The 18,304-nt window shown below is 44.9% G+C and overlaps 1 protein-coding gene across 9 annotated transcripts in view; it reads right to left on the minus strand.

The window, feature by feature from the left end:
• DUS2 (dihydrouridine synthase 2) overlaps window positions 1-18,304 on the minus strand; it is a 50,108-nt gene that overhangs the window by 5,594 nt on the left and 26,210 nt on the right. For 5 of the 9 annotated variants that reach the window (XM_026011548.2, XM_026011543.2, XM_072731646.1 and 2 more), the window contains 8 exons: window positions 17,494-17,585; window positions 16,432-16,475; window positions 15,008-15,068; window positions 11,224-11,271; window positions 5,602-5,667; window positions 5,348-5,418; window positions 3,375-3,461; window positions 1,873-2,041 (listed from right to left, as the gene is read on the minus strand). In XM_026011548.2, coding sequence (XP_025867333.1) covers window positions 1,873-2,041; window positions 3,375-3,461; window positions 5,348-5,418; window positions 5,602-5,667; window positions 11,224-11,271; window positions 15,008-15,068; window positions 16,432-16,475; window positions 17,494-17,585 — 638 coding nt within the window. Of the gene's footprint in view, window positions 1-1,872; window positions 2,042-3,374; window positions 3,462-5,347; window positions 5,419-5,601; window positions 5,668-10,639; window positions 11,272-15,007; window positions 15,069-16,431; window positions 16,476-17,493; window positions 17,586-18,304 lie in introns of all 9 variants that reach the window. The other 4 variants (XM_072731645.1, XM_026011546.2, XM_072731648.1 and 1 more) reach the window with 2 other exon arrangements.

An 18,304-nucleotide genomic window follows, 5' to 3' on the forward strand; every position in this document is an offset into this window, starting at 1 on the left:
ACGCCTGCCTTTGGCCCAGGGCGCGATCCTGGAGTCCCAGGATCAAGTCCCGCATCGGGCTCCCAGCATGGAGCCTGCTTCTCCCTCTGCCTGTGTCTCTGCCTCTCTCTCTCTCTATGTCTATCATAAATAAATAAAAATAAATCTTTAAAAAAAAAGAGTGCCCTGTCCCTGTAGAACACCATCCCAGCCCTTGCCGCCTACACTCTTCTAATATCTTCAACTGGGCCTATATCTTCAGTGCCTGGGAAGGTGCCCTGACATGCTGAGGACAAAGCAGAGATACGTTGGTAAGCCCCAGCTAGTGGCAAGGCCTTGATTGAGTTTGTCTGGGACAGAAAGCACCTGGCTGGTCCAGAAACAGCCCTGCCTATGCTTGAAAGCCACTCCCTTCCTCCAGGACAATAGCTCTTGAGGAGCTGCCAAAGGATAGACTGAGTAGGAATGATAATATCACCTTTAGGGATCCCTGGGTGGCGCAGCGGTTTGGCGCCTGCCTTTGGCCCAGGGCGCGATCCTGGAGACCCGGGATCGAATCCCACATCGGGCTCCCGGTGCATGGAGCCTGCTTCTCCCTCTGCCTGTGTCTCTGCCTCTCTCTCTCTCTGTGACTATCATAATAAATAAAAAAATTAAAAATAAATAAATAAATAAAATAAAATATTAAAAAAAAAAAAAAAGATAATATCACCTTTACCCAGGGAGCAGCGCTGAGTGTATCTTCTCTGCTACAGACATACCACCCAGCTGCAAGAGCTAGCACAGGTGGCCTGGGCTAAAGTAAGCCCTCCTTGTCTCTGGCTGACCCAGAGTACTGGGGAGCCTTGGTGGTCACCAACTTGCCCAACAGGACACCTGGAACCCAGGAGATGAGGGCTGTAGCATCAAGCAAGGGAGGCTCTTGGGCAGAAACCGCCCATTTTTGGACAGAAGCCTCAGGGCCTCCCCATCCCCAGCTTGCACAGTCTTGGGGATACCCAGTTGTTGGGCAGCCACAACTGAAGAGGGCATGGGCAGTCTGAGGATCTAAGAAGCTCTTGACTTTCCCAGGAAGGTGTGAGCTCCAGGATTGAAGAAGATGAGGGCTGGACTATCTGCTCAGACCCAATGCACTGAAGAATTAGAAGTCCAATATCTCTGCCTACAGACATGTACAGCTAATCAGAGTCATAGAATTCCAGGATTGTGCCTAATGCACAGGGCAGATGAACTGGTCAGAAAGTTCCTATAGAGGGAAATGCCTTTGGCACTACCAACAAATTCTCAGTGAGAGGAAAAGGCTAGTCCCTAATTAGAGGGTTAAAGTTAAGCTAGTCCCTAAATCAAGGGTTAAAGGTTTCTGGGAATTAGCAAGAAAAGAGTTTTAGAAGTGATTCTGACTCATGACCAGAGAGAAGTCTCTACAGAGATAATCTGTCCTCAACAACAGTTACAATGGCTCCTCCTGGCTAAATGGCTGCTCAAGTGCCAACCCATTGGCATGAATGTCTTCCTGACACAGATCCACTGTCATTGTGCATACATGTATATTTGGGGGGGGGGGGGGAGCGTAATGAGAGAGAAAGCGAAAGATATCATATGTTTGAGCCCTGGTAGCATCCTGAATCCAGGGGTCCTTACTATGACCCTCACACCTAGAAAGCTTTAGAAGGAGGTAATGATAGGGGCACGCCTCCCCAGCACACTCTCTTCACGTTGCAGTCAGGGAAACCCAATGCTACGTTACAAGAACTAAAAAAAAAAAAAAAAAAAAAAAAAAAAGGGAGAGGAACAACAGGGCTGCTGGGGCCTGGGGGCTCACCCAAAGCACTTTTTGCAGGAATGTGGCAGACAGTAAGAAATGTTTCTTTTGAAAAAAGCACATAGACGTACATATCGGATGTACTTCTGCATGACTTCCTCCAGGGGTCGCAAACCCTCCTTGAGAAAGATGGATGGGTTCCACATGGCGGCTCGGGCAACCATCACTGAAGAGGCTGCTGTAGCTTGTCGAAAGTCCTCTATGTCCAAATACTTTTGGATGTGGTCATGAGATCCTCCACTGAAAGGCAATAGGGGAGTAAGGGGTGTCCCCACCCTCATACCAGCAGTTTCAGAAAATGACAACTCCCAGAACTGCTACTTATTGTGTGGTTTGGGCCAAATCCTTTAGCTATGAGCACTTTGAGAGCCTGGAGGTCATAATACACACCCCGCTAAGGGGTCAGGAACACCAAATAAAATAACACAGTGAAAAAGCCTAGAACCAGGCCTTGCACTTACCATGTCCCAGAGATTTTTACTTTCCTTCCTCCTCATCCTAAACAGTGGCTAAAGCCAGCCCAAATCTGAAGACATGGGTCTGTAAGTAGATGCTGGGATCGCAGGAAAACCCCTAGCCTGGGGCATCTATATACTGACTAATGGGTAGGTCAAAAACCACAGACACAGTAGAGATGAAGAAAGGAGGCCCAGTTTGGTTGCAATTTCCCTTCCTGCCACTCTGAGGCCCCAAGGGCCTCCTTGGAAACCGCTCTGTTTGCATCTGTTCCATTAGGAGTTGGATGACAATCTCAATCCAGAGACAGCATTATAAGTATTATGAGGAAGACCCTCAGGTGGCAGCAGCAGCAATGGGATCCAGGCTCTTGAGTAGCCCTACCCTCTCTAAGCCACTCCTACAACTTCTTGGCCTAGGGACAACCAGGCCTGGCTAACACCCTCGACTTTACTTCCCTCCCTCCTTCCCACCAGTCAGGTATGCCTTTCATCAGGGCTTCGGGACTTTGGAACCTCTCTGTTCCCATCCTGCCATCAGGCTCTGTGCATCGTAAGGTGCAAGGCTACACTGGACTCCCGACTGGTCCACACAGCCAGCTCCCCAATGACAACTGGACACTGTCTTACTACTAAGCCTCTGGGCTAGTCATTGATACCTCACAACTACCCATTTCAGTTCCTGGTCCGATAGCTGCCGAGAATGCTTTGGATTGTAACCTGCCTTATGCCCCCTGAGCCATATCTCTGTACACTCTGGCTTGTGACTACTCACCCTCCACCCTGCACACCTAACTCTGGGTGTGACATCACTTTCCCCTGGGCCTACCTCAGTGGCCACCTTCTCACTTTCCCTGTTCCCTGAACACTCCTTACCTCAACCCATCCATCAGAATGCCCTGCCTGCTGCACACCAACCCCAGCCACTTACCATAGGCTAGGGGACTCAACAGGTACTTTTCAGCCTCATGCCCAACCTCATTTTTTTGTCCCACCCTTTTTTCCTTTTCCCTTAGGTCATTTTTTAATGCTATCTCAGTCCTTTTTTGTAGGCTACCTCAAGTCTCTCCGAGTGAGGTGGAGCATAAAACAGTAAATGATAAACAAGAGAGGCTTACTTGGCTATGACAGGAATGGAGAGGGTTTCAGCAATGGCTTTAATGGCTTCACAGCTGACAGGGTGCTGAGGTCGTTCCTCCCGCTTCCTTGGAGATAAAAAGATGGGGCAAAGGGCTGAGGCTATGTCACAGTTCGAACAGGTTTACCTTAGCCAAACCCTACTGTCCTCCCTGCTGAACCTCAGCAAAGTCATGTGGCCATGAAGCACAGTGTTCTGGGCTGCAAAGGATGTCTCTCCATGACCTCTATTTGAAGGGGCAAAAGCAGCATAAGCCCCTCTTGGGAAAGCAAGTCCAGCTCTTGCAGGCCTGCAGGTAAGGCATGGCTGCAGACGGCTGGTGTGGGTGGCCTGGCTCCCAAGGTCACAGTGCCTTTCCCTGGCTTCCCTTCACCTCTGCTAGAGATGAGGGACAGTGCTATAAGAATGCTGCCCCTACTGTCCCAGTCCTGCCCTCCCCACGAGACTAGGAACAGCTGCTGCCCTCAGTCTGGCCACTCCCACACAGCTGCCTATGCTGAGGCCAAGTTGGACAGCTGATCCTGGGGAGAGGCACCTGGCACAGGGCAGACCCAGCAGCCAGGATGGGCCACAGATCATGGCTGTCACAATGTGCCCTGGGGAGGCAGGACAACAACCTGGGGCCCCTCCTTCCAAGGTCAATTGCAAGATGTTCTTGTGTATGAGTGAGTCTTAGGGATACAAAATGAATACTGATCTAAGTCGTGCCCAGGTCTTGCCTGGGCACATCCCTTCTGGTACACTCCTCAACAAAAGGGTCAGGAACCACACTACCTCAAGCCTCCTCCACCTCCACCTCTTCACACCCCCAGCAGCCAGTCTAGTCCATCCTCAACAGCTTTGATGGCCAGAAGGTGTTTCCAACTACTGGCAAAAAGGAATAGCTGTGTTTATTCAGAGAATACCATATGCCAGTCATTGTGCCAAGGTTAAATATTCACAACCTCATAAAAGCCTCAAGACAACTCTATAAAGCAGAAATTATTATCTTAATTTCCAAATGGGGAATGTGCTGCTCAGAGAGGTAAGTGATTTGTCCAGGGATACACAGCCAACAAGCAGCAGAGCTGGGAGCCCAAACCAGCCTGCTGTGACCTGGAGGAACATGTGTGTACATGTGTGTGGCCTTTCACCGCCCCCTACTGGCTTTGACCCGCACAGCTCTGCTTTCTCTTACATGTTGGAGTTAACGGATTCACTTCTCTGAAATGCTGTAATAGACACAACCAGCAAAATGTGGACTGTTCCTACAAGACCCCTGAACCCAAAAGGAACAACACTCAGAGAAGAGAGATCATTCTAGCCAAAGGTTGTGGACCTGGGATGTACAAAAAGCACATCTAGACACAGGAAGCAAGTTTGACTGGGAAACCAAAAGTAGCCATCAGCAACACCACAGCTCCCAGAAGAGAGCACATTAGCTACAGATACAAGGGCTGTTTCAAGCAGTCATTGTGACAGCTGGAAATCCAAGAAGGGCAGACAAAAGAGATGGTGCCTTTAAAAGAACAGCCATCTGCCTGGGATCATTCAAGGGAGAAGCCATTGCTCAACGTAATGGAAAGAAAATGAGATTCAGAATCAGAGTTCTAATTCCACCACTTCCTGGCTGCAAGATACAATTCTGAACCTATCACTCAATCTCAACCATTTACACATCCTGAGGGTATGGGCGTTTCTCTTTCCTCTTGCGTCTTTCAACTCTTTAAACTCAGTCTTCGTCTCCTTCTGTCTGTGTCTTTAAACTCAGGGCAGTGTCTACCCAGTTAGGTGCTCACTGAATGAAACAAGGAATGCCAGCCTGTAAAGGGTGTGACTGCCCTCAGGACTTAAAGGATGTTAAAGAGCTAGGCAGAGTCAGGCTGCATATGTAGAAAAGTTGGCTGTCACCTGGGGTCTGGTGATGCCTGAGGACCTCTTTGCAAGTCAGTCACTAGATAGGCAACTACTCACCTCCCATGAACTGTGACGGCAGCGATGCCAGTCCTCTCTATCCGCTTCACAAGGCTCAAGGTATCTTCCAGCTGAGGAAGAGGACAGCCCAGGGTGGTTACTGAAGCTACCCAGGAAACAGCTGCCAGCTCCCAAAGTGGGCTCAGCCCTGCTTTCTCCTCCAAACCTAATTCAGCTCTTCGAGAATCATCCACCACCCCCAAATCAACATCCCAAGAGAAAGTGGACCTTGAAATGTAACATATCATCCTTACTGATGGCAGGATGCGAATCTTGCAGGTCACAGGTCTGCGTATCCCTTTAACAAGAGTGCTGAGGATCTGCAGAGAGGAAAACACAAACTCTTCTGGAAAAATAACCACATTGCTCATACTAATTACCTGTGCTACAGACCTTGGCATCACCATGGCATGGACAAGTCCATGTTCATGTATGTGTCCTTCCTTTCCTACACTGGCACCCCAGCACCAGAAGCCCCTTGCCTGGTATACTGTGGTATACATATATTTGATAAATGAATGAATGAATGGGTCTGCATGCATGTCTATGAAGAACACAGTAAACCTTTTGCCAGGCAAACATCAGAATCATCTGGAGATGGGAGACCTGGGTGGCTCAGTGGTTGAGCATCTGCCTTTGGCTCAAGGCGCGATCCCGGGGTCCTGGGATTGAGTACCACATAAGGCTCCCAACGGGATGCCTGCTTCTCCCCATGCCTATGCCTCTGCCTCTCTCTGTGTCTCTCATAAATAAAATCTTAAAAAAAAAATCATCTGGAGAGCTTAAGAAACACAGAATCTTAGATTCTACCCCGAGTCTCTAGAGGCAGGGCTTAGGAATATGTATTTTCAAAAAGGCTCTATATTATTCAGCCATAAAAAGTAAGGAAATCCTACCATCTGCAAAAAACATGGATGGACCTTGAAGGCATTCTGCTAAATAAAATAAGTCAGAGAAAACAAATATGGTATGATCTCACTTATACATGGAAGCTAATAAAAAAGCAAAGCTCCTAGAAAAAGAAACCAAATTTATGGTTACCAGAGGTATTGGGAGGGGGAATTAGAGAAAGATGGTCAAAAGGTACAAACTTCCAATTAAGTACTAGGCATATAATGTACAATATAACGTCTGCAGCTAACACTGCTGTATGATATCCAGGAAAGTTTTAAGAGAGAGGATCTTAAGAGTTCTCATCACAAAGACAAAGTGTGTTTTGTTTTGTTTTTATCTTTATAGTATAGTTGACAATGTGAGTTTGAGAAGAGTTTTCTAATTTTCATTTTATTGTAGCTATATGAGATGATGGATACAGAATACAGTGCAGCTTACTGTGGTAACCACTTAACAATATAAGTAAATCAAACCATCATGCTGTATGCCTTAAACTTAGACAGTGATGTATGTCAATTTCTCAATAAAACTAGAAAATCTTTTCAAATTTTAAAAAACACACTCCTTCGTCAACATAATTCTGAGGCCTCATCCTGGTTGAGAAGACATGGCCAACAGCTTCTTTCCTGATTGAAGGCAATGTTCTCTGAGTGCTGTTCCAAGATCTTCCAAGTAAGAGAACCAGGAAGGTTGTACAGGTCCTGCCTAGGCCCTGTCCTCATGCGACTCTCTTTAGGTGAGTTGGATACACAGAAGCAAAATTGGCAAAGGAAAATATAACATATTCAACACATTGAAAAGCACTAATTTGCACAATAACTGCAAAGGACTTTTCAAAGAAAGACCAAGAAGTCACATAGGAAAGAGTCAAGAGAAGTAAGCAATGCCAGATCTCATATGAATCAGAGATCAAGAGACATGATCAAGATGACAATGAACATCTGTCACATTACTATATTCTTCCCTCATTAAAAATTTCAGGCTAGAAGTGCCTGGCTGCTCAGTTGTAGAGCCTCCAACTCTTGATCTCAAGGCTGTAAGTTCGAGCCCCACATTGGGTGTAGAGATTACTTTAAAATAATAATTTTTAAAAAACTAAAAACAAATTCAAGTTAGGCAAGCTGGAGGGAAGGTGATCCCAAGAGCCCTCTTCCAAGAACTGGATTGCCATCAGGGCACAGGGGACACTCATGCAGCTGCTGTCAGTCTTGGTTCTAGACAAGTGGGGGCAGCAGAGAGCCAGACTGCAAGAACCACTCTAGGAGGCCTTTCTCTCAGGCCTCAGCTGAGGCAAACCTCTCTTGAAGACATCAGACCAAGAGGCTGGGCTGACAAGGCAGGTAGACAGATCATGGGCAAGAGAGGGCCTACTAGCCTAAGCACAAATGCCAGGAACTGGCAAAAAAGAAAAGTCCCTGGATGCTGCCCTGGGAGGCAGACTGGGCCTGTGGTCCTAGGGTCACTCTGGCAGGCTTTAAGGGGGCAAACTACCGTTTAAGGAGGGTAGACTGCCAGATCCACTGAGATACACAATAAAAATTCTCCTTCTAGTCTTATCCCTCAGGCTGGCAGTACCATCTCTGGAAGGTTCCTCTGCTAGTGCTGACTTAGAATCCCCTGAAGTTTCGTGACTAAAGCAACATCAGCTGGTTTGATCCAGTTCTCTGTTTTGCAGAACTTCCTTTGCCGAATTTCATCCAAGTAGCTCTAAGCACTTTCTTTGGTATTTCTGTTCATTTCATGTGCATTTTCAGAATCAGGAAGGAAATTAGTAATCAAAATCCCCAGCCACCTGCAAGGGTCACATTGAGGGGACCAAGTGAATAGAGACTGTTTCTGGCTAGGCTCTAGCATGAACCCTGCCGGACTCAACTCTACCAGACCCAAGTCACGCCACCCATCTCTGTGGTGTGCAAGTCTGTGGGGGAGAAGGACCTGAGATAAGCTCCTAACACAGGTAACATGGCACATCTACCCACAGGAAGGCTCATCTCACCAGATCTACTAGCTGACTCGGGAAAAGCAGACTCGTAGCTCCCCTGGTTGTTGTGGAATGGGTAGAAAGGTGGATGGGAGAACATAGGTTTAGGAATCACTGAGAACTGAGCCCCACCAATTGTTAGTCATAGCCCAAGTGTACAGAGCAGAGGGGAATGCCCTGAGCACCCGAGGGAGGGGGGACAGGAAATCTTGGGCAGAGAGAATATTGGGTGAAAGAGAGGATATTACTAACCTAGAGTCTAAAACTGAGCTTCTTAGTCTAGGGAGGATACATCAGAGTTACCTAGAAGTTTATTTTTTTTTAATTTTTTCTAGGAAGTCTTTTTAAAAGACTAATTCATACTCCCTCCCAGCCCAAGAGTATACAGAATTCTCAACAGATAAAATCCTATAGAATCCTTTATTATTATTATTATCATCATCATCATCATCATCATTGTCAAATATATATAGCATAAAATTTCCCATTTTAGCCATTTTTAAGTGTATAATTCAGTGGCATTAATTATATTTGCAATGTTATATAACCATCACCACCTCCTATTTCCAAAATTCTTCATCACCCAAACAAGTATCTTTGTTTTGAAAAAATGCTGCAGGTCATCCTGAAATGCTCCCAGAGACAGAACCATGGACCTAAAACACCAGCCTGGAAGAACTCACAAAGCTCTCACCCAGGTCCCCCAGTCTGCCAGCTGAATTTGAACCTGTATCTAATCCAGCCCACTACTCTTAGGCCCCATCTGGCTTTGTTGTGGAAGCCTACAACCTCCCCTCCGTGAGGCAAACCACAACCACTAGCCAACCTAGCCCATCGAACCACTCCACCAAACAGAAAAGGAATGGAATAAACTGAGCAGTGTAACTCTGCTGCCTCATGTATGAAATGTGCCTTTTCCAAAGAGGTGCAGTGGAGAAGACAGAGCCAACAGTATGGGAGGGAGCAGCCAGGAGGCTGGAGGATAGGGTAATGTCTGTGGGCACATGATGTAAAGCAAAACCACCTAACACTGGGGCCTCTCCCCTAAGTGTGGTGATGAGCTGAACATCCACAGTTGTCCAAATCCACTCCATTCTGCAGAGATGTCTGACTGGAGGTTCCTAAATCCAGATGTCTACTGACCCGTAGCTAGACACTTATAAACTATACCCAGGCACCGTTAAACTGAGGTACCATCAAGAGGGGGCAACTGATACTGGGCTAGGGGTCCCAAGATCATGGCTCTAGCCTTGGCTCTGCCAGCTATTTGCTACATAATCTTGAGCCAATTATTTTTATATCTCTGTGCTTCAGTTTTACTATTCTTAATCATATTGACATAACAAATGCCTCCCCTGTCTACTTCAAGAGGCTTGAGGAACAAACTGAATATATATACATGCATACATAAGCACATTATATATGTAATCATCATATAATATGTGATTACACATATATTATTATATAGTTACATATAACATACATAATGTGCCTATGTGTGTGTGTGTGTGTGTGTGTCTATATATATATATATCCTATCTACACATGGGAAAAATGAAAAAGCACCAAGCCCATCAACACACTGGTCTTCCAATATGCCAAAGACAGTGGGGCTGAGGAATATACATGGCTGACCTGCAATACAGCAGCCAACACAAGAAATGGCAGCTTTTCTTGGTAGTGCCTTATTCCAAGTTGCTCTAGCCTATGCGAGGCACTTGGAGGCTTAAAGCCCAGACAGGGAAGCGGGAATGGAGAATGAAAATAAAGGAACTAAGAAGAGCAACAAGGAGAGAGCTGGTGGACTGAGAAAAAAGTAAAAGGTATAAATGGTGCTGCAGAAATGTCACCCTTACAGGCCTTGGCAGCTCACAACACTGGGCAGCAATGCCAACCTGTCGACAGTGCCTCATAAACCTGGCCTTTGGAATCACCAAGGGAAGGGGACCAGAGGGGACCAACGTCAGCTCACCTCAGATGACACTGGCCTGACTCTCAAAGGCTGATGACAGACTCTACCAGTAGGGAGGGGACCCACAGCTGCTCTCAGCAAGCCCCCTGGGAGAGGCCATCCCACCCCCACTGCCATTGAGTCTGTCCACAATCCACGGGTAGCCTGGCCTATGCTCTCATGATCTCCTCAGAAGAGAGAACAGGCCATACACAGGAGGCTCTAAATGACTCCTCAAGCTACCTGGCTCTCAGGTGACCTGTCCCTAAGCCTTGGACTTTTGAGGAACTCCAAGGCTCTTGTATGCTCTCTCAGATGTTCCGAAATCTGGCTGTATGTCACAATCACTGGGTAGCCTTTCAAAACTTTTCCAGACTCCAGGGGGCACCTGGCTGACTCAGTCGTAGAGCGAATGACTTTGGATTTCGGGGTCAGAGTTCAAGCCTCATGTTGGCACAGAGCTTACCTTAAAAAGGTGGGAAGGGGGAGCACTTGGATGGCTCAGGGGTTGGGCGTCTGTCTTTGGCTCAGGTCGTGATCCCGGGGTCCTGGGATCGAGTCCCGCATCGGGCTCCCCGCATGGAGCCTGCTTCTCCCTCTGCCTGTGTCTCTGCCTCTCTCTCTCTGTGTCTCTCATGAATAAATAAATTAAATCTTTAAAAAATAAACTAAAATAAAATAAATAAAAAGATGGGAGGGGGAGGGTGCCTGGGTGGCACAGTTGGTTAAGTGACTGACTCCTGGTTTCAGTTCACGTTGTGACCTCGGGGTTGTGGGATCAAGCCACTATCCCTCTGCACTCAGCAGAATCTGCTTCAGATTCTCTCTCTCTCCCTCTGCCCTTCCCAATCATGCACTCTCACTCATTCTCTCTCTCAAATAAATAAATCTTAAAAAAAAAAAAAAAAAATTCCAGACTCCAGGTAGAGTAACTGAGTAACTGATTCACTAATCTTGGGGGAAGGGGGCATTGGTTGGGGGAGGGTTGTTAAAGACATCTCTATTCACAGGCATGTTTAAGACCTCTGCTTTCACTCCTGCAGGACTTACCTTCTCAATCTTGTCAGGGTCTGATAGCAGAGCAGCTCCCATTCCTCCCTAAGGAAAAAGCACACAGAGGGTCTTCTTATGGCTGGAGGAGAGTGGTCTATCCCCACGGTGTGGCAACCCGGCATCGCCCCAGCACTCACAGGCAAGAGACCAAGGTACCCTCACAATTGGCACTTTTGGTCAAGCAGGAAAGTAGCAGCATCCATGACCACAATGTCAGGGATCAGAGTTTGATAAATTCTAAAACTCATCACTCTGATCCTCTTAGCAAAACCCACAGATCTATCAGCAAGTGGGTCCCACAAAAGTTGTTTTTCAGGAATGCCCATTCCTTACCCAAGGTCTCAGAGTCTTAATAAACTAAACCCCACAATATGGCAACCCCTTAAGAAAGCAATGAATCATTCTCCCTTTGGAATGAGATCCAATGCACCTTCGTCCTACGCTACCAACACTTGTTTTAGTACCATCACTGCCAGCAAAGCCACTTAGAGGAACATAACCTGCAAACCTTGTCCAGGCTCTTCTTCCTTGCTAGCAACAATGCTCCAGACCAACATCAAACCCTAGCAAAAGCCCCAGCTGATGAAAACCAACAACCTGCAGAGCCACTTAAATCTTGACATTAACAATAGTAGTTGTCTCTTTTGATGGCGGGGTTATTGATGATTGGTCTTTTTTTTTTTACTTTTCTTTATCACCTAAGTTCTGGACAATGGTATGAATTACTTTAATAATCAGCAAAGGGGAGGATGTTAACAAAGCTGAACTTGTTAAAAATGAGGTAAAGGGGAAAAAAAAAACAAATCTAATAAATAAATCTCTTGTCAGTATATAGACTGCGATCTAATGAATGCTCATAAGATATGCTCAGAAGTTTGAAGTTTGCTTATTACAGTTTAATTTCATATTTAAGGATGATAGATTAGAATCAGAGAACCTGAACCACCCGCAGACTCGGCTAGCCTGAGTCTGCATTTCAGAGGAAAATGGAAAGGGCAGAGGAGCTACCAGCCCTGGCCTACCTTGGCTACAGATACAAACCTTAGAAGCCTTAAGAGAGTCCCAGCCACTTATCCTGGCTCCGTCTATCCACCCGACACACTATCCAGCCCTGCCTTGTGGAATCACATGATCTAAAATCCAGCCCTCCCACAACAATAGCTTTGTCAATGAGTATTTCCTTCCTTCCTTCCTTCCTTTCTATTTAACTTATTTATTTGCTTTTTTGAATACATAACACATTAAAAATTTTAAAGGTTCAAAAGGGTAAAAATAAGAACTCTCCTTCCCTGAGAAATGGAAAGCTTTTCAATTTATGCTTTTTATAAGGCTTCAATTTTTTAACCATCGCTATTCAGGTGGTATATACTGGTATAGCATACTGGTACGTATCTGTTCTGACTGGCCAGGACCAGTGCTGTGCCAGTTGTTAGTTATTTTGAGGAGCACCCCTACAATAGGAATTTATTACTCATGCCAAACCAAATAAAAACTTGGTTACCTTCCCTAGGGAAAACACTAGTTTCTTGTGAGTCTTTCCAAAAATATTCTATGAAGAGAAATGTAAATATATATAAATAATTCATTCCCTATCCCTCATATATAGATGGTGGTACATCTTATCTAATTTGGCTCCTTGCTTTTTCATTCTACAATGTATCAGGGAGATAATGCCAATAATTTAGGCTCTATGCTTTATATTATCTCAGAGCATAAAGGAGTAATTAGAAGACAGCAAAACAAGGTCCCAAGTTTTCAACTTCTCATAGACAATTTTAAACTTCCATAATTCCTTGAAGTAGGCCCTATGGTTTTCAAGCATCCAAAAGAGCCTTTCCCTCAAGTAATCTTTTACCTCCTGGCCTAAAGCCAAAGTTCTCAAGCCACTAAACTCCTGGGAACAGAGTGGCTGACTCTGGGCAAGGGAACCAGGGGGACCTCTGCTATGTCTACAATGCAGATCATGACTGCACACCCTGTGATAAGTTTCCCAGCGGCAGCCCCACAGAACTCCCTCTGGGGCCTCACATGCAGCCAACCCCAAGCTGTCCTTGTTATCTGTCCCAAACATGCTTTCCCTCCAGCAGTCCCAATCACATTGAAGACAAACTGTCCTCCTGGTTACTGGTCTTTCCTCCCTCTACCCCAAATACTTACCTCACCTTCCCACGCCCAGTCCAATCAATTGCCAAGTCCTATCAAATTCTGTGTTTCACTTCTCCTCTCTCTATCCCTGATCTCTCCATTGCACCCAGGACACTCATCTCCTAAACCTGTGTCCTTACCTCTAGCCCAATTTCCACTCAAATGTACCAGACATGGCTTTCAAATTAGTATTTCTAAGTATTTCTATCACAGAATATATTTGGAAAGACACTCAAGAAAATAGTAACACTGGTTTCCCCTGGGGAATGAAGTTTCTGATCACATGCCTTCTCTGTGCCAAAAGGCCAGAAATATCAAAAGTCCACGTTCAGCTAACTTGGTCCTAACCAAGATTTTCAATCCTGTGCTCCTATTTCCTCTTTGTCTTCTACTCTCCAGCTCTGGTCAAACCAAGGCTCTCTGCCTCTATCTCATATTGGCCTCCAGGCCCCTGCTTGTACCACTTCCTCTGCCTTCAGGGTCCCAAATCTCCTCATCGAGGACCACATTTCCCTATTAAGATATTAAGGGCTGCCTTTCCACTCCATTTTCTGAACTGCCCTAACACTGTGGTCTGATTTTCTGATATGACAACGGGCACACATATACTGCATCCTTTTTTTCTTTTTTTAATGTACATCTTGGTTTTTTTTTCATGAAAAACCAAAGCCCTGTTCACATTTTTTCCTTTTAACATTTTTTTTTTCCCTTTTAACATTTACATCACTAATTACTCAGGCATGAGTGCTTTATGTGTGTTTATGTGTGTATGTTCAGGTAAATAAAGTTTGTCCTGAACCACTTGCAGGTAAGTTACTGATCATTGTATCATATTTTACATGTAAATATTTACATGTAAATATTTGTGTGTATTTTCTAATAGAGATACTCTTGGGGCTTCTCCCTGGCTGAGTCTATAGAGCATGCAACTCCAATCCCAGAATTGTGAGTTTGAAACCTATACTGGGTATGTAGAGATTACTTAAAAATAAAATCTTAGGGGCGAGGTGCCTGGGTGTCTCAGTCAGTTAAGCATCCGACTCTTGATTGTAGCTCATGTCATGATCTCAGAGTGATGACATTGAGCCTCACTTTGGGCTCCGGGCTGGGCATGGAGACTGCTTAGGATTCGCTCTCTCCCTCTCCCTCTGCCCCTCCCTCTCTCTCTCTCTCAATACAATTTAAAATTAAAAAAAATAAATTAAAAAAATATTTTTACAAAACCAGAGAAGAGTTATCAATTTCATAAACATATTGATACAATATATTTTTTAAAGATTTTACTTATTTATTCATGAGAGACACACAGAGAGAGAGAGAGAGAGGCAGAGACACAGGCAGTGGGAGAAGCAGGCTCCCTGCTGGGAGCCCGATGTGGGACTCAATCCCGGGTTTCCAGGATCACACCCTGGGCTAAAGGCAGCACTAAACCGCTGAGCCACTGGGGCTGCCCTGATACAATATTTGTAGCTAATCTGCTATGCTCCATATTCCAATTTCGCCAGTTGACCTAATAATATCCTTTTGAGCATTTTCCCCATCTAGTATAGGATCTACTCCAGAGTCAGGTAATGTCTTGTTAGTCACCACTACTCTGTACTCTACATTTGTAAGGCATATAAAGAAATCAGTTTACCTTGGTGGAATACTCTTTTGGACAGCCCATGTTTACATCAATACCAGCCACATCATTTTCCCTGGAAAAACATGAAGTAGAAAAGATAATAAATATCCAACTTGAGGAGAGAATTTAGAGTCAAAGGCATGGATCTGTGCTCATAAACCTCTTCCCATGTTCCTGGCCGTATTTAATATACCAATCCGCAGAGACAGAAGGTGAAAAGCTGGTCTCTGAGGGCAGCCTGGGTGGCTCAATGGTTTAGCACCTGCCTTCAGCCCAGGGTGTGATCCTGGGAACCCGGGATCGAGTCCCACCTCGGGCTCCCCACAGGGAGCCTGCTTCTCCCTCTGCCTGTGTCTCTGCCTCTTTCTCTCTGTGTCTCTCACCGATAAATAAATTATTAAAAAAAAAAAACTGGTCTCTGAAAGGTAGAACTGCCTTCCTTGAGCAGAGTTCAAGAGGAAGAGCACATTGTGCTCAAACATCTACAATGGGCTAGTTGTAGAGGACTTTGCTACTTGGGAATTATATCAGATAATCCAAATACCAAGTGACGGCCACACTGAATTTGATCCCAGAGTTCCAGTTCTGACTGGGGTAGTACAAGCTATTTGTCAACACATAGAGCCCCTTCCAGAACACTGGTTCTAGAAATTACAGGACTGCCTTTGTTTGCTGGGCTATACGGTTGGCTTACTCCAACAATTTTGTGGCAAGGACCCTTAGCTCATCTTCTGGTATGTAGACAGTTAACAATCTGTAGCTAATGCCTAAGTTCCTTCTCACCATCATTTCACTTAATAATAATAACACTAATTACTCAGTATGTACCACATTACTGTGAAGACATTTATGTGCATTATTTCATCTACTGTCACCTATAAAGACAGAGGTAGGTAGTACTATTGATCTCATTTCATAGATAAGGAAACTAAGTTCCCTTGGTTAAAGTATGATTAGGCAACTTATCTAAGATCAAATAACCCTTGGGAGGGTGCTCAGCCCCTGGAATCTCAGCAAGCAGCAACTCAGAATTCCAACCCAGGTCTGCCTAACTCTAAAGCCCATCTCCTAACCACGTACTCTCCTGCCTTCATTAATCTAGGCAGCAGTAAACCTTATCTACACTTCATGAGCCTCAAAATGTTAGGGCTCATAGTCATAAGAAACCCTGGAAAGAGAACTTCATGAATAAATACTAAAAAATAGCTGCCTGAACAGAGGTTATCTGGAATCTGGGTACTGTTGGTACACATGAGTCCCAGGCCAGCCCTCAGATGCCAAAAACAGAGAAAAACAAAAAACAACAGATACTCTTAATTTGGAAAGAGAAGGTAAAGAGCTAAGAGACAGAAGGATGGTCACCTCCAAGGTCACCAAAACAGTAAAGCTTCACAGCCCATAGGAGAGGAAAAGGCAGTCCCAAAGACAGAACTTACACAAGTTTGGCCACAGCAAGGGCTCGATCTGCATCTGAGGTCCCCTGGGAACAAAAGAGACTGCATCAATCACCATCCCTGACACAGATACATGCACAGATGCATAGACAAACACATCTATGCACTCCATGTGCACGCACACTTCAGCAAGTAGAGTCTGCCTGTCATCCTCTTAAACAGCCAGGCCATTGAACTAGCTCACTGTCAGAGGTAAAAATTGGACCTGGAAGGCCTAGAAAACATCCTCAATCCTGTGATTATTTTCTAACACAAAAAAAAGTTGACAAAATTATATAGTGAACATATATTCATATACTCATCACTTATATTCTACAATTAATATTTTGCTATATTTGCTTTAACATATGTCTACCCATTGTTAAGTTTAAAAATTAAACATCTGGGGCAGCCTGGGTGGCTCAGCAGTTTAGCGCCTGCCTTCAGCCTAGGGTGTGATCCTGGAGTCCCGGGATCGAGTCTCACGTCGGGCTCCCTGCATGGAGCCTGCTTCACCCACTGCCTGTGTCTCTGCCTCCCTCTCTCTCTCTCTGTCTCTCTCTCTCTCTCTCTCTCTGTGTGTCTCTCATGAATAAATAAATAAAATCTTTAAAATAAATAAAATAAAATAAGATAAAAATAAAAACTTAAACGTCATACAGAACTTATTTCTGAAAAAGTGAGAGAAGAGTGCTATGGAGTCATTCAAGCCAAACATAAATCAACTAGTCTTGAGGAAACCTAATTTTCTTTCTATGGGAAATATATACAGACTATACAAAAACAAAGAACATGAACTGAAAAACCAATCCTAGCAGGTAAAAATATATAAGTCATACCAAACAAACAATTCCAACAACTAAGGAAATTATATTTGACACTGGAGGCATGTAACAGAGTGCTCTAACTTGACTTCCTTAAACTCTCTCTGACAACATAAACACTCATGAACAAATCTTTGAAAAACATTAAAGCAGTCTAAGGAAACCACTACTATGCAACAGAGCCCAGGCATTTAAGGATGCATAACCCTTGGGAGGGTGCTCAGCCCCTGGAATCTCATACCATCTGGAAAACAACCTTGCTCTGCTCTCTTTCGCAGGTGCGGAAGACGACTCGGTCATCAGGGGCGACAAAGTCCACTGTGCTGAGCACCTCTGCAAGAAAATACAAACACACAGGGCCACCCAATGAAGAAGCAAGTTCAACCTAGCCTAATCCCTGGGAGAAAACACAGCAAAAAAAAAATCACTCTGAAGGGGAGAAATGGATGCTGGAAATACATAATTCTTTAAAGAAATCAGTGAGCACCTGGAAACTTCTGAGGTGCTAATGATGGTCTATTCCTCGATCTAGGGGATGGTTAGTTACAGCTGGCTGCTTTACAGTTATTTGTTATACTGCATGCTTGTGTTTTATGCACTTCCTTGGTATAGTATTTACATTTTGTAATTTTTAAAAGACTGAAAAAAAATGTGCATACATGGAACCTTGTCTATGTTTTAGCCTTGGCCCAAATTTTCCCAGATGTCACTCTGAAGTTCAGTAAAGTTGCTGTTTCTTAATTATTTACCATGTACTGTGAGTGGAGATTCACTCTATTACAGTCAACCCTCATTACGTGTACTTACATACTTCCAAATTTGCCTGATTGCTAAAATGTATCTGTAACCCCAAAATCAATACTCATGGCATTTTCATGGTCATTCACAGACTGATGTAGAACTGTAAAAAAAGTCAGTCCCCTGGGGATCTCTGGGTGGCGCAGCGGTTTAGCGCCTGCCTTTGGCCCAGGGCGTGATCCTGGAGACCCGGGATTGAATCCCACGTCGGGCTCCCGGTGCATGGAGCCTGCTTCTCCCTCTGCCTATGTCTC

This window comes from Vulpes vulpes, chromosome 12, assembly GCF_048418805.1.
Source record: "Vulpes vulpes isolate BD-2025 chromosome 12, VulVul3, whole genome shotgun sequence".
NCBI classification, from domain to species: Eukaryota; Metazoa; Chordata; class Mammalia; order Carnivora; family Canidae; genus Vulpes; species Vulpes vulpes.